The sequence below is a fragment of the Trichechus manatus genome, unplaced genomic scaffold (assembly GCF_000243295.1).
Source record: "Trichechus manatus latirostris isolate Lorelei unplaced genomic scaffold, TriManLat1.0 scaffold00213, whole genome shotgun sequence".
Classification (NCBI taxonomy): Eukaryota; Metazoa; Chordata; class Mammalia; order Sirenia; family Trichechidae; genus Trichechus; species Trichechus manatus.
In genome coordinates, this window is record NW_004444149.1 from 3908599 (window position 1) to 3933655 (window position 25057).

At 43.6% G+C, this 25057-nt stretch overlaps 1 protein-coding gene, 1 non-coding gene and 1 pseudogene across 2 annotated transcripts; 1 reads left to right on the forward strand and 2 right to left on the reverse strand.

Annotated features, from left to right (window-relative positions):
• Positions 1–237: 237 nt before the first annotated feature.
• LOC111822798 (U6 spliceosomal RNA) lies at positions 238–344 on the reverse strand. Its single transcript, XR_002825907.1, has one exon. It is a non-coding gene; the product is annotated as a U6 spliceosomal RNA (small nuclear RNA).
• A 13102-nt stretch (positions 345–13446) lies between these two features.
• Positions 13447–13803, reverse strand: PRR9 (proline rich 9). Its single transcript, XM_004388608.1, has one exon. It carries the CDS (start codon positions 13795–13797, stop codon positions 13447–13449), a length of 351 nt encoding a protein of 116 aa, XP_004388665.1. The 5' UTR covers positions 13798–13803.
• An 8974-nt stretch (positions 13804–22777) lies between these two features.
• On the forward strand, positions 22778–23157 carry LOC101360106 (60S acidic ribosomal protein P1 pseudogene; annotated as a pseudogene).
• Positions 23158–25057: the final 1900 nt, after the last annotated feature.

A 25057-nucleotide genomic window follows, 5' to 3' on the forward strand; every position in this document is an offset into this window, starting at 1 on the left:
TCCCTTATAAACATCAAAGATTGTTTCTTTCTGTGTGCAAACTTTTTCTTGAATTTTTATAATAGTGGTCTCATACAGTATTTGTCCTTTTGTGATTGACTTACTTCACTTAGTATAATGCCCCCCAGATTCATCCATGTTGTGAGTTTCTTTTTTTTTTAGATAAGGTCATGGCTCATGTAGATTTGTTTGTTCTCTGAGCTTTTTTTATTTTTTATTTTATTGTACTTCAGGTGAAAAAATATGGAATGCTTCACAAATTTGCATGTCATCTTTGTGCAGGGGCCATGCTAATCCTCTCTGTATTGTTCCAATTTTAGTATATGTGTTGCCAAAGGGAGCACATGTTGTGAGATGTTTCGCAGCTTCATCATTGTTCTTTATGGTTGCATAGTATTCCATTGTATGTATGTACCATAGTTTGTTTATCCATTTATCTGTTGATGGGCTCTTAGGTTGTTTCCATCTTTTTGCTATTGTGAATAATGCTGCAGTGAACATGGGCGGGCATATGTCTATTGTGTGACAGCTCTTATTTCTCTAGGATATATTCCTAGGAGTGGGATTGCTGGATCGTATGGTATTTCTATTTCTGGCTTTTTAAGGAAGTGTCATATCATTTTCCAAAATGGCTGTACCATTTTGCATTCCCACCAGCAGTGCACGAGAGTTCCAATCTCCCCATAATGTCTCCAACATTTGTTATTTTCTGTTTTTTCTTGATTTGTGCCCGTAATATTGGAGTGAGATGGTATCTCATTGTAGTTTTGATTTGCATTTTTCTAATGACTAGTGATTGTGAGCATTTCCTCATGTGTCTGTTAGTTGGCTGAATGTCTTCTTTTGTGAAGTGTCTGTTAATATCTGTCATGGATTGAATTATGTCCTCCCCAAAATATGCATATCAGTTTGGTTGGGCCATGATTCCTGGTATTGTGCGATTTTCCTATATGTTGTAAATTCTGCCTCTATGAAGTTAATGAGGGAGGATGGGAGGAAGTTATGTTAGTGAGGCAGGACACAATCTACAAGATTGTATTGTTTCTTGAGGCAATCTCTTGAGATATAAAAGAGAGAAGTGAGCAGAGAGACAGGGGGACCTCATACCACCAAGAAAGCAGTGCCAGGAGCAGAGCACGTCCTTTGGACCCGGGGTCCTTGTGCGGAGAAGCTCCTAGTCCAGGGCAACATTGATGAGAAGGCTGACAGAGAGAGAAAGACTTCCCCTGGAGCTGGTGCCCTGAATTCGGACTTTCAGCCTACTTTACTCTGAGGAAACAAACTTCTGTTTGTTAAAGCCATCTACTTATGGTATTTCTGTTATAGCAGCACTAGATGACTAAGACAATATCATTCCCCATTTTTTAATTGGATTATTTGTCTTTTTGTTGCAGATGTGTTGGATTTTCCTATAGATTTCAAAGATTAGATCTTTGTTGGATATATCATAGCCAAAATTTTTTTCCCAGTCTGTAGGTTCTCTCTTTACTCTTTTGGTGAAGTCTTTTGATGAGCATATTTAATTTTTAGAAGATCCCAGTTAGCTAGCTTATCTTCTGGTGTTTGTGTATTGTTAGTTATGTTTTGCATCTTATTTATGCCATATATTAGGGCCCATAGCATTGACCCTATTTTTTCTCCCATGATCTTTATTGTTTTTGGTTTTATATTTAGGTCTTTGAACCATTTTGAATTAGTTTTTGTGTATGGCATGATGTATGGGTCCTGTTCCATTTTTTTACAGATGGACATCCAGTTTTGTTAGCACCATTTGTTAAAAAGACTGTTTTTCCCCCATTTAATGGACTTTGGGCCTTTGTCAAAGATCAGGTGGCCATAGGTAGATAGATTTACATCTGGGTTCTCAATTCTGTTTCATTGGCCACTGCGTCTGAGGTTGTACCAGCACCAGGCTGTTTTGACTACTGTAGCTGTATAGTAGGTTCTGAGGTCAGGCAGTGAAAACCCTCTTACTTTGCTCTTCTTCTTCAGTAGTGCTTTACTTATCTGGGGTCTCTTTCCTTTCCATGTAAAGTCAGTGATTAGTTTTCTGTTCTAAAAAATGCTGTTGGTATTTGGATCAGGATTGCATTGTATTAGTAGATTGCTTTGAGTAGAATTGACATTTTCCACAATGTTGAGTCAATCTATCTATGAGCGTGGTATGTTTTTCCATTTGTGTAGGTCTTGTTTGGTTTCCTCCAGTAGTGTTTTGTAGTTTTATTTGTATAGGTCTTTTATGTCCCTGGTTAGATTTATTCCTAAGTACTTTATTTTTTTAGGGGGTATTAAAAATGGTATCGCTTTCTTGACTTCTTTTTTGTAGTTCTCCTTATTGGTGTATAGGAATCCAATTGATTTTTGTATGTTGATCGTGTACCCTGCTACTCTGCTGAATCTTTCATTAGTTCCAATAGTTTTCTTGTGGAGTCTTTAGGATTCTCTATCATATCATCTGAGAATAGGGATAATTTTACTTCTTATTTACCAGTTTGGATGCCCTTTATTTCTTTTTCTTGCCTTACTGCTCTAGCTAGGTCTTCCAGCACAATGTTAAATAGGAGTGGTGTTAAAGGGAGAATGTTTTCAGCCTCTCTCCATTGAGAATGATGTTTGCTCTCGGTTTTATATAGATGCCCTTTATTATGTTGAGGAATTTCCCTTTTATTCCTATATTATAGAGAGTTTTTATCAGGAATGGGTGTTGGACTTTATATAATGTGTTTTTTGCATTGATTGAGATGCTCATGTGATTCTTTTCTTTTGTTTTATTTATGTGGTAGATTACACTGATTGATTTTCTAATGTTCAACCATCCTTGCATATCTGATATGAATCTCACTTGGTGATGATGCATTATTATTTTTTTAATAAGATGTTGAATTCTATTGGCTGGAATTTTGTTTTTGCATCTATATTCATGAGAGATATTGGTCTGTAATTTTCTTTTCTTGTGGTGTCTTTACCTGGTTTTGGTATGAGTGTTATACTGGCTTCATGGAATGAACTCAGAAGTATTGCTTCCTTTTGTATCTTCTGAAATAGTTTGAATAGTATTGGTGCAAGCTCTTCTCTGAATGTTTGATAAAATTTTCCAGTGAAGCCATCTGGGCTGGGACTTTTTTTTTGTTGGGAGTTTTAAAATTTTATTTTATTACCTTTTCAATCTCTTCTCTTGCTATGGCTCTGTTCAGATTTTCTACCTCAGTTTGTGTTAGTTTAGGTAGTGTGTTTCTAGAAATTTGTCCATTTCCTCTAGGTTTTCAAATTTGTTGGAGTATGGTTTTTCATAGTACTCTGTTATGATCCTTCTTATTTCAGTTGAGTCAGTTGTAATGTCCCCCATTTCACTTCTTATTTGGGTTATTTGCTTCCTCTCCTGTTTGTCTTTTGTCAATTTGGCCAATGATTTTTCAATTTTGTTGATCCTTTCAAAGAACCAACTTTTGCTTTTGTTGATTCTTTCTATTGTTTTTTTTAGTCTCCGTTTCGTTTATTTTTGCTCTGATCTTTATTATTTCCTTTCTTCTGGTGGCTGTGGTTTTTTTTTTTTTTGCTGTTCTCTTTCTATTTGTTCGAGTTTTAGGGCTAACATTTTGATTGTGTCCCTTTCTTTTTTGATGTATTTTGTCTATTGCCGTATATTGACCTCTGAACACTGCCTTTGCTGTGTCCCAAAGGTTTTGATTTGTGTTTTCATTCTCATTTGATTCTAAGAATTTTTTAATTTCATCTTTGTTTTTTTTCTATTACCCAGTGGTTTTTAAGCAAGGTGTTATTCAGTTTCCATGTTATCTTTTTTTTCCTTGCTCTTCTTGTTATTAATTTCTGCTTTTTTTGGCACTGTGATCAGAAAAGATGCTATATATTATTAGCTCAATGTTTTGGACTTTGTTGAGGGTTGCTGTGTGGCCTAAGATGTGATCTGTTCTGGGGAATGTTCCATGTGTGTTGGAAAAGAATGTATATGTTGCTGCTCTTGAGTGGAGTGTTTGATATATGTCTATGAGTTCAAGATGTTTGACTGTGGCCTTTAGATCTTCTGTATCTTTGCTGAGTTTCTTTCTAGATGTTCTGTCCTTTACTGAGAGTGGTATGTTGAAGTCTACTACTATTATTGTGGAACTGTCAATTTCTCTTTTCAGTGCTGTTAGAGTTCATTTTATGTATTTTGGAGCCCTGTCATTGGGTGTGTAGATATTTATTATGGTTATGTTATCATGGTGGATTGTCCCTTTAATCATTATGTAATGTCCTTCCTTGTCTTTTCTGGTGGATTTTGCCTTGAAGTCTATTTAATCTGAGATTAGTATTGCCACTCCTGCTCTTTTTTTGGCTGCTGTTTGCTTGATATATTTTTTTCGTCCTTTGATTTTTAATATATTTATGTCTTTGTGTCAGAGGTGTGTCTCTTGTAGACAGCATTTTGATGGGTCCCTTTTTTTTAAAATCCATTCTATCACTCTCTGACTCTTTATGGTGCATTTAAGCCATTTACATTCAATGTGATTATCAATAGGTGAGTTATTGTTGTCATTAGGTAGTGCTTTTCTTATGGTGCTGACCTTTTCTTTATTCCTCTTACTCTCCTGTGCCTAGTTCCTTTTGTTTGTGGAATTTCTTTTTGTTTCTTTTGTTATTATAGATTTTGTGTTTACTGAGACTATATTTTTCTTTTTTATTTTGATGAGTAGGTTTGTTAACTTTCTTTGTGGTTACTTTGAAATTTACTCTTATCTCCCTGAGTTTGAACCAGTCTTTTATTACTTGATATTGCCTTGACTTCCTCGCCATTTGAAACTTCTATACCTACACTGTTTATTCCTTTTTATTGTTATGACGTTGTTGTCATTTACACATTGACATCTCTGGTCCTTGTTTTAAATCTTTTATTTTATCCTTGAGAGTTCATTACCTAGGATGGTATCTTGCTGACACTGACCTGTGTCCTAGATTCAAGTCATTGTCTGATGTTGGTTCTTTAACTGAACGACTCCTTTTAATAATTTTTGTAAGTTTGGTTTGGTTTTTACAAATTCCCTTAATTTCTGTTTATCTGAAAATGTCCTGATTTTGCCATCATATTTGAGTGAGAGTTTTGCAGGATGTATCATTCTTGGTTGGCAGTCTTTTCTATTCAATGTTTTATATATGTCATCACATTGTCCTCTTGCCTGCATGGATTCTGCCAAGTAATTAGAGTTTAGTCTTATTGTTTCCCATCTGTATGTGACTTTCTGTTTTTCTCGAGCTTCTCTCAGGATTCTTTCTTTGTCTTTGTTTTTAGTGAGTGTGATTATGATATGTCTTGGTGACTTTCTTTTGGGGTCTATTCTATATGAGATTTGTTGAGCTTCTTGGATGGCCAGCTTTTCACCTTTGATTATATTAGAGAAGTTTTCTGTCAACAAATCTTCAATGATGCTCTCTGTGTTTTCCATTTTCTCCCCCTAGTGTGGAACTCTAAGCAAGTGCAAATTTTTGCTCTTGATTGTGTCCTGTATAGTTCTTAGGTTTTCTTCACTTTTCTTCATTCTTTTCTCTGATTTTTTCGCTAACAAAGTGGTATCCATGGATTTGTCTTCAATTTTGCTGATTCTGTCTTCCATTGTTTCAAATTGCCTCTAAAACCTTCTATTACAATGTCTATTTCTGAAATTTGTTGTTTATTTTTTGCATTTCTAATCGCTGTTTTTGTATGATTTCCAATTGTTTATTTATTTTGACATTTTGTTTGTGTATTATTTTCCTGAATTCTTCTATTGCTTTCTCTGCATTTTCCTTGATTTTGTCTGTTTTTTTTTTCCCCTTAGTTTTGTCTGTGTTTTCCTTGATCTCTTTCCTAAGCTCTTGGACATCCCTGAATATTAGAATAGAATTCTCCATCAGGTAGTTCCAGTGTCTTCTTTCCAACCGGAAGGTCATCTTGTGCTTTATTTTGGTCACTTACAGGAGCCATCTTGCCCTTTTTAAAAAATATGTTCTACATTGTGTGCTGTCTCTGAGACATTCAGGCTTTATTTTCTTTATGTATTGATTGTAAGTTTGTTTATTTTGTCCTGCTTTTTTGTTTGGTTATGTCTGGGCGGGTGGGCTAGGCTTGCTTTGTTGCTTGCTTGCTTGTGGGCATAATGGTTCTCACTACCTTGTCTGCATGGGCAGGGCTGGTCAATCAGCTATGGTGCAGCAGGGCAGATTAGGTGGTGGAGAGGGAGGGGAAGGTATGGGTCATTAGTCTGCAGTACAAATGGCCTGGGGCCAGGGGCTGGAGCAGCTCCACTTTCATGGCTCTGGTTCTGCTCGTTGCCACGGTGTGTGTCAGGGAAGTGCAAGTGCTGGTGGGAGTGGTCTAGGGCCAGGATAGTTCCACTCAAGGCTGCAGCATGTGGCAGTGTGGGGTTGGAGCCAGTGAGGAGGGGTCTGGGGGCTAGGCCAGTTCTGCTTGGGGCGATGATATGTGGTGGGGTGGGTCTGTAGCTGGCAGGTAGGTGTCTGGGGGCCAGGCTGGTTCCACTCAGGGAGGGTGGAGGAGACAGGCAGAGGTGTAAAAGGAGGGAATGGAGCTAGAAGGAGGAGGGCAATAGGGTGGGTTCATACTGTGGTCCCTGGCAGTTCAGGCTGCCAGGATGGAGCAGTTTATGCCACTATTCACCAGAGGGGTTGGGGTTGTAGGAGCGCGCTCCTGTGATTAACATGTGAGAGTGTCTGGGAACTTCCTTGAGCTGCAGCCAGTGAACATGGTCTTACTTAGTTCTGGGTGTGTCAGCACCATACCTCTATCTCCTGTTGAGAATTCCATGAAAGTGCCTTTCTGCATTCTTAGTGCGGGGTTATTGGCTTTATTCCAAGATGGCCATGCTGTGTCATGCTGGTTGGCCAGGAACCGCCACTCCATATCTCTACTAGTTCACCATTTTCTATCAGTTTTTTCTTCTCAGTGGCTTCCAATCTAATATTCTATCCCTTCATTTAAGGTTCAGGGTTCCAGGATTGACGTCTATATCTGTTTTACTTGTTTTTTTTTGGTCTTTGTTGCAGAGGGATGGCTTAGTGTTCCTGAGTAGTCTGCCATCTTGGCTCTGCCCCTTTGGCTATAATCTTAACGGAAGCAGATCACCAGGCTTTTTCTTCTTCAGTACCTTAGTCATCAAATAAATCCACTGCCTGTCTCTTCAACATTTGAAAGATCTGAAGAAAGCCATCGTGTACACCCCGAGTCTTATCATTTCCAGATGAAATGCTCCATTCTTCAGCCACTGCTCATATGACAAGGTCTTGCTCTTCTGCTCATGCTCATCTGGATGGACTCTAAAAGTCTGTCAGCATACACTTTCAAAGGCAGCATCCAGAATGAGACCCCAGAAGTGATCTGGCCTGCACAGCTCCCTTGAAGTTGCTGTTGTTTATGCTTTAACGCTCTTCCCTGGGTCCCCAAATGACTGGCTCCTTCATATAATTCACATTTCTGCTCAGATAGGCCTTTCTAGACTACCCTGGCTAAAGCACACCCCTGCCCCCTGTCTCTCTCTGCTTTATTTTCTTCACAGGCCTATTATCTGGAATGTTCTTATTTATGCATTTGCTTAGTTGTTTTATTGTCTGTCCCCTTGTCCCTTGTCATGTAAGCACTGTGGGCAGGGACTCTATGCATCTAGTTCTCTGCTATATCTCCTGTGCTTGGAGCAGTGTTTGGCACATAGAAGACTGTCAGTAAAAGTTTTTCTAAATGAAAGAATAGTGGTGGTGGAGTGTAGATTTGAATCCAGGCAGTCTGATTCCTTAGCCTATCCCATGCCTGAACCACCATGGATACTGCCCCTGTCCCCTAAGTTGTTTAGCTCCGTCTTGCACATATAGCCCTCCTCCTCTACTCTATTGGAGGCTTCACCTTTGTACTCTAGCCTCTGCCAACCCCAATGTATATGGCTATCTCTGAGTCAGCCTTGGCTGGGTGTGACCGGCAGGAGCCGAGGGCCCCTATGGCCAGTTGATGGAGCTGTTGGGAAGAGAATAGTTGTCCCAGCATCTTCTAAAGGAGGGAAGGTTGGTTATGAGACTGGATGAGGACTGGGGGAGATGGAGGAGCTTGAGGTTAGATGGGCCAGCCAATCTTTTTTCCGACCATCTCCAGTTGTGAGATAAGTGTCAGTGGGAGTGACGGAAGAACAAGAGTGAATAAGTATGTTTTGCTACCTACTTGCTAGCAGAAGCCTTCTCTTCCTGAGGCTAATAAAGGCAGTTGGGATGGGGGCAGATCATGGAGATATCCCTCACTATACTACCTCTCTAGGCCAGGATCTGTCAGTTTTTGCTTATACAAGGCTAGACTGGGCACCTTCTTTTTGATCTAGCATCCCCCACCCAATACAGACACAGAATGGAACCATAGAGCGGGGCTGGGTGGTGGGCACTAGGCCTTCTGGGTTCTCAGTTTTCTGTAAGATTCACTTATTCCAATCTTGGCCTGTAAATTCCTCCAGCATGGAGACTCTTGTCTGCTTTCTATCTGTGCTACCACAGCACCAGTCATCATGTCTTCCAGCTACTCAGGCTGATCATCTCATACTGGTTTGCCTGGCACTGTCCCAATTTTGAAACTGAAAATTTTGAGTCACAGGAATCCCCAGTCTTGGGAAAACTGGGATGGTTGATCACCTTATCAATAAATGAGGCCTCCCAGGTGACTCCAGAGACCAGCAAAGCCTCAGAGGACATGTTGGTGGCTGATGGTATGAGTGTCTCAGACATCACTGTGGTTGGTCCTGTGAAGTCAGGTAAAGATGATAGCCCAGGCCCTGTCATTTGGGGCTCTCATCCTGACACAGGTCATTCACACACAAGAGGTTGTAAGGGCACTACAGACACCACCCCTAGACCAGTGCAGTTGGACAGAGCCCAAGCTGAAATGTTGCAGGGCCTCTCTGTATATTAGGAAATGGGCTTGACATCCTGGAGGGCTTTCTGGAGGAGATGAGTTTGAAACCTGTGGATGGGCAGAGACAAGTAGGGGGAGATTCCTCAGGTGGAGAGAGGCAGGTGCAGGCAGAAAGGAGGTTGCAATGACTTGTCAGGTGTGAATGCACATGGGGTAGGTGGACCAGCTGGGCCTAGGAGAGAAAGGAGAAGAGGTCCAGATGAAACAAACAAACAAACAAACAAAAAGAACAAAAACTAGTGATAAGGGGGAAATGGGTCTGGAAGGCAATGAGGAGTTACTGTAAGGTGCCGCTCAGGGCTGAAGCATATGTGAGCTCCAAAGACTTTTTTTTTTTTTTTGACATTAATTATGTTCATCATGTTGTTCGGCCATCACCATTAACCGTTCCTGAATTTTTCCATCGCCCTTAAAAGAAGCTCAGTGTCCCCTAAGCATTGTGTTCCAAAGACATTTTAATAAAATTCCCAAATCTGGGGGAGTCATTTCCCATAACTTCCCTGCCCTCCTCCTTTCCTTTAGCCTCAAGCCAAGGTCACATACTCTGCTGGTCCCCGGGTGTTTGGGTTCCTCAATGGGCCTCCCAAGAATGTTCTAGAAGCCAGTGGAGCCTCCTCTCTGCCTGACCTCAGGGTCAAGTCTTTGGACTCATCTTTTCCCCGTTAGGTGCCCCCTGTCGTTGAGCCCCAAACTACCCAAGAAGGGAGACTAGTCTCAGAGTCAGAGTGGAAAGAATCTTAGAGCTCAGTCTGCTTGTCGCCCACCAGCTTTCATACCTCCAGTCAATGGGAGTACAACATGTCCAAAGGTAGCTCCTGCCACCATCAAACAGATCTGATCATGAGAAAGTTCTTCTTTAACTGAACCAAAATTTGTCACTTTGGTCTATTGGTCCCAGCTCTGTCCTTTACAGCTTCACAGAAATCTAATCTCTTCCTTATAAAAGCACTTAAAATACTTGAGGACAGCTATCCTGCTCCCTCAGGTATTTTCTTCTCTGTTGTTGTTAGTTGCCACAGAATTGTCTCTGACTCATGGCGACCCCATATACAACAGAACAAAATGTTGCTCATGATTCTTGGTATGCTCGAGTTCATTGTTGCAGCCACTGTGTATTTTGAGTGTCTTTCATCCTGGGAGGCTCATCTCCAGCACTATGTTGGACGATATTCTGTTATGATCCGTAGTGTTTTCATTGTCTAATTTTTAGAAGTAGATCGCCAGGCCTTTCTTCTAATTCTGTCTTAGTCTGGAAGCTTTGCTAAAACCTGTTCACCATGGATGACCCTGCTGGTATTTGAAATACTGGTGGCATAGCTTCCAGCATCATAGCAACCCATAAGCCACTACACTTCTAAGACAAATTGACATATGGGTGGTGATTTTGTCTCTAGATGAAATAGATTCCAACACTTTCTAATATGAAAGTCTTTTAGGCCACTGCTCTTGCACTCACCCACTCCCACCTGATCACATGTCTATGGAGACTGGCATAGTCCTTGTCCTTCATAGGTCCTCCATAACTCTCTATTGAATGAATGAATGAATCCACACCACTCTCATTGGAACTCCTGCATGTTTGTATTTTTTCTTTTTGCATGTGGAGCCCATAGTCCCACTTTGTCACATATTGAGTTAACTTTCCATTAAAATCCTTAGCATCGGGGACCCTCATGGTAATGTACCCCCTCCCCTTTCTTGAAGGCATCTTCAGCACAGATACAAACAGCTTGGAGTGTATAGCCACATGTGCTTGGTCCTAGCTGCCCCCATGGCCTCTGGGCTCTGTGTCCTGTGGCCCAGGGCTATGTCATTGGAGTCCAGCGCTCCAGCCGCAGCAGCCCAGGCAAGGCCGGCTCACAGCTCTAAGAGTACGAGGAAGGTTCCCATGACAGGGCTAGATGACAGCCTACCACCTGGCTGACACCTTCTCCCCTGTCTGTCCTCTTGGCTGCAGTCTGCAGGCTCATCCCCTTCCCATCCATGTAAGATCTACTGAGGCTACCCCTGTCCTGTCATCAGTGGGTTATTTCCCTCACTGATTTGACTGGTCTCTCCATGCTCGTTAGCCCCGGGTTTCCTCTCAGCGTCTGAACGTCTGATCATAGACTCCAATCTGTACACTCCTTCACTGTCAGAGAACAAAGAAGCTTCCTAGACTTGAGCCAGGCTGGAGGTGTCAGAGTCTCTCTTAGCCTTATCGGAAGCTCCACTGACAGGAAAGCTTCTCTGCTGGCTGGGGTCTCAGAGAGTAGCTGGCTTATTCTAAGGTTAAAACATGGAAGAGAAAACCTATTCCAGCCAGGCAGGGGAGACAAGAGAACCGTGAGTCAGACATCAGGAAATGTTCAGGGAATTGAAGTGTCCAGGAGGTTTTCAGAAAGGCTCCCTTGACATGTGTGGCCTGCAGGAAAGATGACTCTCCAGCTCCCTGCACAGGGACGCTTCATCTGCTTGATTCATCACTGTCTGTCCAACACTTGGCATGGTGCCTGGCACTTGGTACATGTTAAGTGAGCACTTTTTAGATGGGTAAATGAATGAATGAGAAGAAGATAGCTTCCAGAAGTCTTTTCTGGGTGCCACAGGCCCTTGCCTCATGCAAATAAGAGCTCAGTTCTCGAGTCAGAGGATCTCGGGTTAGAATCCTGGCTCCACAACTTACTAGTTTTGTGAGGCCAGACAAGTTCCTTAACACATCAGAGTAGCTTTCCTTGTCTGATGAAGGGAAATACACAAACCTCCTGAGGTTACTGTCAGGACTAGGTTCGAGAATGTGCATAGAGCTCAGGGCCAGGCACATGTAGGGCCTCACGTGACATCTGAGGACTCATCGAATGCATGACAGCCCTATGTTACCTCTTGAACTCTTCCCCTAAAGAATTTCCCAATTCTCTCTAGCCTTAGAAATCTCTAAGATGGAGAGACTGGAGTGATCCCAGTGCCCAAAGGCCCTCAGTTCAGCCCAACAGTGGAGGCATCTGTTTCCACACAGCCTCTGGGGAGGAGCTGTTCTGGCCCTCTGCCAAGGTACAACCATACATGCTGGGTAGAAAGGGGACCCAGGGGAATGAAGAAGGAGCCCCCTCACCCCTCAAGAGGATGACCCTTGGGGTCTCTGGGCCCTGTTCTAATGCCAGAGCACTGTGCAGGACGTCCTTGGCCTTTTCACACAACCACAGAGCCCACAGCCTTGTGATTCCTACACAGCTGGAGGGAAATTAGGGTGCAGGGAAGTTACCCTTAAATCCAGCCAGACGGCATGGCAGACAATTTTGTTCCTTGAGTTCGTGTTCATCTCCGGCTTATTTCTTCCTTCTGATGGGGATACTACGCTTTGGAGGTGACATGAATGGTTTTAGGGCCCATTCTTTCATACAACTCCCTTCTCCGCATTTCAGCCTTTTCCTCTGGAAAGCAAGGATCAGAGAGGAAAGATGCTGTAGAGGAAAGGACCCTGTACCCAAAGTCTTGAGTGTTGGCAAGTCTTATCCCGTTGCTGGGTTTTCTCATTGTGAGGTGTGTGCATAGGTGAGCATTTGATATGTTGTATGTGGGGTGGGCTGGTCTAGATGATCCTTAATGAGAACTCTTTCAGCACTGCTGTTCTATAAGCCTATGAGATCTGGTTTTTATTCTGACTCAAGACTTTCAAAAATAAAATAAAGAACATAATCATCATAAGGATGGCAAGTGGTTTGGTGGTGGAGAGGAAAGAGCACACATCAAGTCAGAAATCAGTCTTAGAATCTGATTTATTATGTATTTTACCTTCTCCAGGGAGAAGAAGGCAAGGAAGCTGGAGAGCAGACCAGCCTAACTCACAGACACAAGTCACATCCCTGAAAGGTGAAAAATTAGGGCCCAAGGCAAACCAGCTATAGAGCTCCAAAATCAACAGGCACCCCACGAGATCCCACCTTGGCTTTCCCTTTTGGTTGTATGGATTCATACTTTTTGTTTCATTTTTTTTTTAAAGCACAACCAATATTACAATGTCCAGTTATTCACTGTTTGTTTTAGGATGCAGAGACAAAATTACACAATTTTTTACTTTTGCAACACCACCAACCTCTTCTTCCACATACCCATGGTGGTGGCGGTGATGATGGTGGTAAGTGCAAAGTCCATTGACATTCAGTTGGTTTTGAGTCTGACACTGAAAGATGAATGAAGGCATCCTTGGCTGGTACACACCCAGAGCTGGGTGAATTTTTGACCCAAGGGAGCTGTGATAGGCTTCTATGTTCTCCACTGGTAACCACACCATTCCCACATTCGAGACCTTCTGCCAGACTGCTGAACACAATAGTTGTTCACAGAGATTGACAAAATACAGAGAGAACTGTCTTCAGAGATGCAGACTAAGCCCTGGAATACTGAGGAAGTCAAGAGGCAAGAAGCTACATTGCACATAGAAGTAACCACAGGAGAACGTCACCTTAGCATGAGCTAGAGTTGGATTTTCATCTGTTGGCCATCTTCTTGACCCTAGATGGGCTGATGAGTAGCTACTTTCCTTTGCCAGGGGGTGAGCACTTCTCTTGGGATTTCTGTGGGAAAATTTCTACACATTTAGTCTGGGATAGCTCCTGGCATGGCTCCACACACTGAGGAAGGCATTGGTCTTGGCATGGAGGTAGGCATGGATCTAGGCCTTGCTGTGGGCGGTTTTCTTGGCTTAACTCCTGGCACTGAGGAAGACCCACCTCCTGAACTTGGGCTAGGCACTTCTCTTGGCAGGGGTCCTGGCCTGGGGGGAGGCACACTTCCTCAGCCTTTGCCTGGCACTGCTCTTGGGTATTTTGAAGACATGGAGGGGGCACACATGGCTGCTTGCACTGCTGCTCGTCAAAAGACATCTTCAGGTGATTTTTCAGAACCTGAAACAAACACAAGATTTGAAACTACCTGCATTAAAAGTGTCAGGCTGGGACCTGGGAGATGGAAGGTAGAGAGTGTAGACTTTTCTATCCTTACCTCAGGTCCTTCTGACATTCGTCTTCTAGGTGGGAATTATTCTAATAGCTTTTGTCTGGCTATCCATACCCCAAAACCCCAGTCTTACCACAGTTCTTTTCCTTTTCTTTTTGTTGCCTAATTCATTGAAAAATCAGGTGTGAGAGACTAGATAGAGAGATCAGATAGGATGGTTTGGGTGGTCCAAGAAACGGCAAGACATTTCAAAAATCAGTAGAAAGTAGAGTCCAGGGAAGAGCCAGAACAGAAGCCTCCAGGAGACAGAGCAGCCAGGGAGAGAGAGGGCACAGATGCTCCACTTACCTAATCTTCAACAAGACTCAGCAAAGGATGCAGATTGTGGAGCCTAGCAAAGTGGGGACTTTTATACAGTGCTTGGTCCAGTCTCCCGCAGGACTGACTGGCCACGTGGGCCAAGGTCCTAATTGTGGAGTCACCATAATGAGCTTCCTCTGAAATTGCCAATGGTTTGAGTCACTGCTTGGGATGCTTGTAAATCAGCCTCTATTTTGGCCTCTGGGTTCTCACTAGACCTCAGTAGGGAGGGGTTTCTCTCAGATCTCTTACATCAGAGGCAGCAGAGAAAGAATGTTTATAAAACGTTATCTCAGTCTGTTAAATCAGGGCTGGGGTTCCTTGTCTGTCCAAACTGGTTCAGGATGTGGTGAGAGATAAGATCCACCTTGCTTATCTTGTCTTCCCCAATGGAAGACTTATTGCCTAAGGCCTGGGGTCTGTCTGGATCAAGAGCATGTATGGCCTGTTTCAGGACTTTTCATTGGGCTGCCCTTTCATCTAGCCTGGAAACTCCCACTTTCAGACCCAAGGAAGATCCTTGTCCTGTGTTTCTAAACAAACAAAATGTACACAGCCTTCTGGAGAGAGGATGGCCTATGGCCTCCTGCATGGAAGTCTTGAGGGAAATTGGTGTCATTTGCTGCTGTTTGGTTGTGGGGTGGAGTGGAGAGGAAGAAAGAGGAGGAAGAAGGCAGAAGGCAGGCCGTCTTCTAAATCTTGATTCATAACACCCTCCTAAAAGTGGAATTACTCACAGAGTTTTCATAGTTACCAAGAAGACAGGGTGGAACAAGTTTAGTCTGTCTTCTTGCCTTCTGGAAAATCTTTTCTTAGAACTCAGGTCAATAAAACTAGGGGGATGAAAGGGAAAGTTTCAAAGCAAACACACCCAGTTTTCTCTACTTCCAAGTCTTTGTAGCTGTAGCTTTTACCTGGTGTGTCCTCCCTCTCTTTGCGTGTTGAAATCCTAAGCATACTTCAAGGCTCCACTCAAGCCTACCACCTTCCAAGAGCCTTTCCTGATTACTCTGAAGCAGAAATGAATTCACTTCTTTATGAACTCCCGTAATATTCATTATTTGTGCTATTTATATGACATTTACTACTGTTATTAGGAATTCTAGTTATTTATGTACAAAATATTATTGTTTTCCTGGGTTGTAAGTTCCTAGAGGGTAGGGGGGTTGGGGTTGTGCCATAAGCATGGCAATTGGAAGATAATGGAAGATAATATTGATGAGGTAGTGCATTAATGAAGGAATGGAGAGGATGACTATGGGAGACTACTGGGCGTAGAGGAGGATCTCATTGAATTGAAAATAAGAAAAGATTCATGCTGAAAGAAGCTACAAATCCATGAACTGTTGGCCTTGTGCTTGTTTGCTAAGTTGACCAAGTTCCAGAGACTTTAAAGATGATGGCTTCCTCAACTTGAAGAAGTAGGTTTAGATCATTGCCTCAGAGACCCATTTGTCTAAAGTCAGAAATGTCTCCAAATGTTTACATAGTTTTGGCTGTTTGATCCCTAAAAAGGTTTTAAAAGGGGACTTGGGGAAGATGAGGTGACATTTTTTACCTTTTAAGACTGGTGGACAGAAGACTGATGTAACACTAGAGTGGAGCTTCTTGATGTCTTGGTAAGAGAAAGATGTCTGAGTGGGGAGGGGTCAGAGATGGCTCAGGGAAGTCTTGCTGATGTTCCTGTGAGAGACATAATCTTCTGGAGGCTGAGAGTGGGAGCAGTGGCTGTATGAGGTGAAGGGGAGGGATTTGGAATATCCAGTGGGTTTGTCTGAAGAGATAAGGTCATTTGGGGAATCTGAGAACTGGGTGATCAGTATAGGATGGGCAAATTCTCATCCTCCTTTACCTTTCTCCTCTTTTTCATCCTCCTTCTTCCCTTTCTCTTCTTCCTCATAATCTCCTTCATCTTTTCTGTGGAATGCTGTCTAAGAGACAAAGCAACTCTCCTGCATGCTAGGAGGCAGGAAATTCTCCATTACTGAGTTCATTCATTCATTCTTTCAGTCATTCATGATCCTGCTTCCCAGGGACTCACAGCCTGATGGAGAAGATGGGCGAAAAGACAGATGTAACCCCCTACCCTGCTCCCTAGAGTAGGTATTTACATCAGTCTTGGGTGGAAAAGGCCAGCAACCAGGGAAGGCTTCTGGGGGAGGAGATGTCTGTACCGTGTCTTTCTGGAAAGTAGGGATTACATCCAGGCAGCCTAGGGGAAGGAACTCCTGTTAAGAGGTTGTTGAAGTAGAGAGATGCAAGTGAGATGTTTGGAGAGTCCAAGGCAGACTCGGGAAAGGGGTGGGGGGAGGAAATCTGCTTAGATGAGATTTCCAGAAGTTGCCTACAACAGTTTGCATGAGATGACCTTCCTCACACCACGTGCATTTCTGGGGCTTTGGCTGAGCCCATGGGGAAGGAACCAGATAGGGATGTACAGAACAATGGAGAGGCCAGGTCATGTTCTCGTGGAGGTGGTGAACCCAGCAAGGGAGACCCCAGACTTTGACCCCTGTAAAGAAATTTCTGCCAATCATTGAGCTGATTCACGACAATGGAACAATACTGGAATTCACCCCTAAATCCTTCTATGGTATGTTGGATAATGGCCTTGCAGAGATGTCCACATCCCAATCCCCAGAACTTGGAATAATTAGGTCACATCCAAAACCAAACCAAACCCCGTTGCCGTTGAGTCAATTCCAACTCATAATGACCCTATAGGACAGAGTAGAACTGCCCCATACGGTTTCCAAGGAGTGCCTTGTGAATGCGAACTGCCAGCCTTTTGGTCAGCAGCCATAGCTCTTAACCACTGTGCCACCAGGGTTTCTGTTAGGTCACATAACAAAGGGGAATTAAAATAGCAAATAGAATTAAAGTTCATAATAAACTGACTTTAAAATAGGGAGATTATCTTGGATTATCCAGATGGGACTAAGGAAGTCACAAGGGTCCTTAAATGTGGAAAAGGGAGGCAGAAGAGTCAGTGTCAGAGTGATGCCATGTGGAACGACTTGACTGCCCATTGCTGGCTTTGAAGATGAAAGGGGACCACGAGTCAAGGAATGTGGGCAATCTCTAGAAGCTGAAAAGGCAAGGAAACAAATTCTTCCTAGAGCCCTTTGAGAGACACAGCCCTGCCAGCACTTTAATTTTAGCCCAGCGAGACCCATTTCAGACTTCCGACCTCCAGAACTAAGATGATAATTTTTTGTTGTTTTAAGTTTGTGGTAATTTGTTACATAAGCAATAGGAAACTAATACACCTCCCTTGTGTCTGAAGCTCTTGGGAACTCTGAAGAAGAAAAGTCTCAGATGAATAAAGTGAGATCCTAACTTATAACTCCTTATTTAAGTGTACTTTTACCTGTAATGTCGGCTCTTGTATCAAAGACTGGTATTTGGTAAGAGGCACTGTGATGCATGGAAAAAGAGTGGGACTCAGGATCCCACTGACCTAGGGCTGATTCCATCACCTAGAGTAGGTGTGGTATTGGATACGCTACTTAACCTCTCAGAGTCTCAGTTTCCTCTTGTTGAGAAGGGATACGACTATTTCACAGATTTCTTGTGAGGAATAAATTAGAGAATGCATGCACCAGCACTTAGGGTCATGAAGCTACTACAGAACAGAATGTTAGTGAAATCTGAATCAGAATGGACAAATTTGGGCTCCCAGAATACTCTGAAATCTCTTCAGGATTTAGCTCCTCCATGCAGTCTTCCTTGATCCCCCACCCACCAATTCTCCTTGTTCTATGTCTTTTACTCTGCCTCCACAGTAGTACTCAGTCTTTGAATTGTACTTGTCTATTCACTGTGATGTGGTAGACAATGCACTGCACAGAGGTCCAGATAAGGACTGACTCTGTTCCTAACCAGGTGGGTGACCTCAGGCAAGTCCCTGACCTTCTCTGGCCTCAGTTTCATTAACAGTAAAATAGTGACGTTAGACTAGGAATCATTTGGATCCATTTCAGTGCCAGCATTCTGTGACACTATAAATGTGACCATGCATGAATGGTTAGTGTGAGTATCTATGTGACTTTGTGAGTGTGTGGATGTGCATGTGTGCGTGTGGATGTGTGTGTATGTTTAATTCCTCATTGGTTAGGTTACAATACATCCACAAGAAGACCCAGTCTTCTGTCCTCTGCATTGGGCAGTCGTCCAGCCAGGTAGCTGGGTGACGGTAGGTGACTTGTCTTTTCCTAGGTGCCGAGTGGTAGTTATTTGGGACCAGGGCCCTTTAGCCTTAGTGGCCAGTATCTGGGACCATAGCTTGGACATCTTTGGGGAGATTGTCCCACCCCAGATCTTAAGATAAGGTGACTAAGTAGTTTCTCTGACCAGTCCCAGCCCTCTAGCGAGATTGGGGCTAATCTGATTTAATACTAAGATTTAAGACTTTGGATTTCTGTGGCTGTCATTATTGGGAGCCATGGTGTAATTAGACAGGGCCAGTAGAAGAGACGCAGGTGTGTGCAGACATTCTCCTCACCTCTATTCCCATCAAATAACTATCTCCTTTGTGCAGATCGTAAAAGTTCCCAGACTCCTCTGATTCACTTGGCTGCCCCATCAGCATATTACAGGGCAAAGGCTCTGATAAAGCTGGATGGTGCAGAATGTGGCTCATCTCATTTCCTGTGGAGCAGGTGCTTCTGGAGAACTTACTGACCTTGTGGTTCCTTGGGGAGAGTCCACCATTCCTCTCACTTCTCTGACTCCTGTTATCACTCACACAGGGAGTCTGAATCAGAGGTTGTGGGAAGACCTGTAAATCACAGGCCATCGGAGCCAGAAGGGACATGAGAGGCCACCTGACTCCACCTCCCTGTTTTAGTCTCAGCACGTGCTTTACACGGGAGGTACTGAACTATTTATCGACTGCATTTTTTAGATGAGGAAACAAACACAAAAATGTTAAGGAACTTGTTCAGGGTCATGTGGTGGACTTGTGTCTGGTCTAAGCAATGGTCCATGTAAAAAACATTTAGGAGACCATTGTATTTAAAGTTCTTTATGAGGTTCAAAAAGAAAACGAGACACAGACTAGTCGGCAGTTCTTAATAGTTTTGGGGTTATGGGGAAATAAACATATGGACATGTCTTCATCTTCAGGGGGTTCATGGACCTGTGAGGTTAAAGACCACTAACAAGACAATGGGGAGAAAGGATGTTCCCAAATTGTTTATATTTGATGATGCTGGTCTTCACTCTTTTCCCTTCTGAGTCTGAGTCCCACCTTATCTTGGCCTAAATAAGAGTTAGGAATCCTAGACTGCCTACAACCAACTCACTATTTCCCTCTCTGGATTTTTGTTTCCTTTCCTAGATATTGAAGGTATATTAAATGCCGTATCCAGCTCTGATATTCAGTGAACAAAAGTCTCCTTCTGTCTCCTCCTATGGAGCCAGTTTGGGAATGAGGTGAGAGGGATGACCCCCTAAATCTACTTGCCCTCAAAGACTTTTCCCTTCCTTTCCTGCAACTCTCACTTTCTTCCTCTAACTATCACTTCCCACAGTAGAGGGCAAGAGTCTCTTGCTACTGCAGGTGATGGGCTGTGACTCCAAATGTTGACTGAAGTACTTGAGTCTGTTGGCATCTTGGCTTTCTGGGTTTAGTTTCCCATGCCAGGGGCATTGCAAATAAATTATCTCATTGAACCATCCCGCTCCAACCTTGGTGAGACTTCTTCTCATTCTTCAGGTGAAAAAACTGAGACACCCTTCTCTCATTGAGGTTAAATAACGTACCTGGAGCTACAAAGCTGGTTAGTGTAGAGTCAAAATTGAATCCAAGTCTGTGTGATGATAAAGCCCTTTACCCTTTACCATCCCACCTTACAAGGTGAGAGACCTTCTCTGAGGTAAGCTGCACCTCCCTGGTGAGGTTAAGTTGAATGCCTACTGTGTGCCAGGCAGTCTTTATTCTCAAATTGCCTACAGTAGAGTGGGAGAGACAGATTGTAAGCAAATGACCAGAATATGGTGTGGTAAGCATTACAGTAGAGGAAGCCATGGATGCTCTGAGACCACACAAACGGGCATCTACCCAGCCTGGAGGTGGCTCGTGGGGAAAGATACTTGGAGTAGGTGAGTCTTGAATTGAGTTAAAGGATAAGATTTGCCCAGGTGTATCATTCAGAGGAGGGTTCAGTGGAAGAAGGAGGAGTGATGGAAGAGAAGTAAGTGTAAAGTCACAAAGGCCAGAAACTCTGTGGCATGCCAGGAAATGCCAGCAGTTACCTGTCGCTGGGCTGCAAAGTTCTAAAAGGACAGGGAGACGTGGCAAAGTAAGCCTAGGGGAGGTGGCAGGGGCTAGATCCTGAAGAGTTTTGAGCTTGCCTCTAGGCAAAAGGGTTTTAAGCAAGAGAGTAACTGTCTTGGCTGACTTCTGTTGGAGCGGGAACTGGAAGATGAGCCTGGAGCTTGGGAAGCCAGTTAGGAAGCCCCAAGTAATGTGGGTGATGATGATGAGGTCCTTAACGGAGTTTCTGATGGAAAAGGCCATGAACCCTGGGTCTGGACAGAATTTCCTCTGAGCCTGGGGGTGCATATGACTCTGGGGGTCAGGTATCTGAGGTTTCTGGGAGAAAGGTATAGCTGAATATCCCCTGGTATGCATTTTATGACCAGTTTGTATCTTAGAATCTTTATGTGCTTGACAAATGACTTAACGGTATTTACCAATCTGTTTCTTTGTTAAGCATTAACAGTGGTGACATTGAAGCAGTTATGGCTTCTTGTCAATAATGCCTTCCAGGATGTGCCTGCTCTTGTGTGCCTGGACTGGAATATTTGGTCATGGGGAAGCAGGACGGGAAAAATAGGACAGGTTTGGGAGCTGGTTACTTCCCGCCATCTCCTCCGTTTCCATTAATGTGTGGAGATGCATCACAATAATTTCAACTGTTCCTTCCAGCATCAAAATGAGATGTACCTAGGATTCTACGCCCAGCCCTCTTGTAGCAGCTCACAGCCCACCTCACAGCCAGTTGTGCCCACCTGGCCTGGTTTGAGAGGGCTTAGAAGTCCTTCTTCAAGGCCAGCTGTACTCTGCCTGATTCTCAAATAAAGCATGATGCCAGGGGCTCCGTGATGTAGTCTCGTCTTGATACCTTCATAGTGAATCCTCGGAACTGCTTTTTCATGAAGGGAGAGAGCTTGGTCCTGCCCTGTCACATGGTCATGAGCCATGGAGCCTGGCCCTGCACAGGTTCTCATGATGTCTCTCGTCACTTGTTGTTTATTTATAAAGCCCTTTACCATTTGCAGTAGGGCCCTGGGACTGCTGCTGGGGCCAGGGGTAATTATGGCAATCTGCAGGGAGGTGGTACACTCATCATGCTCTAACCATCTTCCCTGGAATTGCCTTTGATCCAGTTCTTAGCTGGGAAAATAGCCATTAAGAGATGTCTATCTTTGGTTTCATTTAGATGGAGAAGAGAGGACTAAATTGGCAAGGGATGGTTTCATGTTCTCAGAGCTGGCCTCCGCCCAGGCTGTTCCCAGAGCTCCCAGAGCCCCTGGCCACATTCCCATGGAGCCCCCTAAAGTCCTGGAACTGAGACCCTACGCCTTGAAGGCAGGCACTGAAGGTGGGGATGGGGGGCTTCTATATGGTGTGTGCTCACTAGGAAGTTCTTCCTTTTTTTTTTTTCCATTCATCGAGTAAAGGAGAGGAATTTGGGGGTCTCAGAAGTATAAATGCTAATTTCCTTTTTTTCCATTACAAAAGAAATAAAAGAATATTAATGAAAATTCAGAAAGCAGTGAAAATGAAAATACTTTGTTGATTACCCATAACCTCATTGCCCTAAAAAAGCCAGAATGCTGGCAGATTTCCTTCTATTATTATTATTGTTATTTAGAAACTTTTTTGGTTACACATAGTTGCTTTTTGCTATACATTCAATTGAGACGTTGCTTTAGTCCTTTTAACATTTTAATTGCTATGTGTTCCATCATGTAACAGGCCCAAATTTATTTACTCAAACCCTAGTTGGATATTTAAATTGTTTCTGACATTGTGATAAACACCTCTATTTATGTAGCTTTTTATTTTAGAATTATTTTTCTTTGTGTGCATTCCAGCAAGTGGAACAATTGGACCAAAGGGTTGAATAGTTTCATGCTTTTGATACATGTTCCCAGATTGTTTTCTAAAAGGATTTTTGTTTATTTACATTCCCACAAACAGTGGCATATTCTTTGACAGTGGGATTTATTATTTAAAAGTGATCATTTAATAGATGAAAGAGGATGTCTTGTTATTATTCTATTTTTTTCCCCGTCCCTCCTTCCCTCTTCTCCTTCCCTTCCTTCCTTCCTTTCTTTTCTTTTTCATTTCTGGAGAGGTAGGAGAGTTTGCCATGGGTTTTTCAACAGTTAACGAGTCCCAGGGGCACAGTGGTTAAGCGCTCATCTGCTGACGCAAAGGTGGGCGGTTCGAACCCGCCGCTTTGCGGTGAGGCCGTGACTTCAACTGGTGACTAGCACTGCGTCTGGGAGCCGCCAGCTCAGCACACCCGTGCCATGGCCCCCATCTTTGAGCTCGCCTGCATCTATTCGGCCCTCATCCTGCTCGACGATGAGGTGACTGTCACGGAGGATAAGATCAATATCCTCAGTAAAGCAGCCGGTGTAAACGCTAAACCTTTCCGGCCTGGCTTGTTTGCAAAAGCCCTGGACAACATCAACATTGGGAGCGTCATCTACAATGTAGGGGCTTGTGGACCTGGCCCAACAGCCGGCACTGCACCAGCAGGAGGACCTGCACGTCCAGTGCTGCTGCTGCCCCAGCTGAGGAGAAGAAAGTGGAAGCAAAGAAAGAAGAATCTGAAGAGTCGGATGCTGAGATGGGCTTTGGTCTTTTTGACTATACTCCTTTTGTAACATGTTCAATAAAAAGCTGAATTCTTAAAAGAAAAAGAAAGATGTGGCAATCTGCTTCCTCCTTTCATAAAGATTACAGTCTTGGAAACCCTATGGGGCCGTTCTAGTTCTACTATGCCCTATAGGGTCTCTGTGAGTCAGAATCGACTCAATGCCAATGGGTGTGGGTGTGTGTTTCAATAGTTGACCACAGGTCCCCCAATGTCCTCACCTAGGCTTCCCGAGGTGCCAGTGTCCAGAAGAAGCCTCTCTGCAGGACTCTGGGGCATGAGAACTTGAGTGTCAAGCTTCTGTCCTTGGCAGAAGACCCTAAGGCCCCAAGGTGTCCCATGTCAGAGAGAGTAACCACTAGTTTTCCCATCTGGGAGAGGGCTGCATGCTAAAGGTCCTGTCTAGCTCTAGAAGCGGTAAGACCAGTTTGTCTCTGTAACTAGCTGAGTATACAGTTTTGGTCTGGAGGGGTTGCGGTTGTCTCTGATTTGGTCTGTTTTGGACCAGCTGTCCTGAACGGTCATCCATGTTATGAAGAATAGAGAGCTGTTCATGGAGAGATTCCACAGGGGGCCATCCCAGCTTTGGCCTCTTTCATTGCCTCTTACTACTATTTCCTAAACCTATTTCCACTTTAATGCTGTGAATACAAGTCACCACTGGTGTTACCCACATGACAAAACTCTCTCAGCTACTTGGCCACAGGGCTGGGCTCATGAACTCTTACGCAACCAGATTCCTTCTTGGAAACAACAGGAGCCCTCCTGCCCAATCATGGCCAACCATGGCCAACCACGGCCAACCATGCTCAACCGTCAACAGGCTGGGTCTCCAGGTGGACGAGGTCCTTGCCACGGGGAGAGGGCCTGAAAAACCAGAGGAAAGGGTAGAACAAGCTCTACCCTAAAGAGGAGTGGAGACTGGCAGAGATGAGAGAGAGTGAGATGGTGGCAATTGGCCCTGAAGTCCAGGGTCCTGTAGTGCTCTCTCTAATTCCACGATACCCCTTCCCCATGTCCTTCGCAATGGTATGAACCAATACATTCCCTTTTGTCAATTAAGCTAGTTTGACGTTGATTCTCTCTGTTGTTCTTAGGTGCCGTAAAGTCGATTTTCACCTCATAGTGACCACATGTGACAGAATAGAACTGCCTGATGGGTTTTCTAGGCTATAATCTTTATGGAAGCAGATCACCAGGTCTGCTGGGTGGGTTCAAACCATCAAAGTTTCAGTTAGCAGGTGAGGGTTTAACCTTTTTGCCACCAGGAGCTCTCCCTCTCTTCCTCCCTCCCTCCCTCCCTTCTCTCTCTCTCTCAAATAGTCCCCACCAACATGTCAGCTGTGAATGCTTGCACTGTTTATTTCTAATAGGGGTCCTCCCAGGCTTATCCTTTTCTATTGTTTTTTGTGCCTAACTTTTTATTTTGAAATAACTGTAAATCCACAGGAAGCTGCAAAAGTAATACAGAGAGGTCCCATGTACACTTCACCTGGTTTCCCTCAATGGTACCATCTTACATAACTATGGTTCACTATCAGAAGCAAGAAATTGGTATTGGTGTAATCCACAGTTCTTTTTTTCTTCTTTTAAGACCACCCCTGGTGGCTCAGTGGTTAAGAGCTTGGCTGCTAACCAAAAGGTCAGCAGTTCGAATCCACCAGCCACTCCTTGGAAACCCTATGGGGCAGTTCCACTTTGTCCTATAGGGACACTATGAATCGGAATCAACTTGACGGCAATGGGTTAGCTGTGTGCATACAGGTGTAATTTAAAAAACCAAAAAAAAAACCAAGCAAAAACAAAAAAAAAAAAAACCCGTTTGCAGTAAAATAAATTCCAACTCATGGTGACCCCATGTATGTCAGAGCAGGACTGTGCTCCATAGGGTTTTCAATGTCCTGATTTTTCAGAAGTAGATCGTCAGGCC

Excerpts from the sequence above, each read along its gene's own strand:
- PRR9 (XM_004388608.1), bottom strand. The coding sequence starts at position 13,797 with ATGTCTTTTGACGAGCAGCAGTGCAAGCAGCCATGTGTGCCCCCTCCA.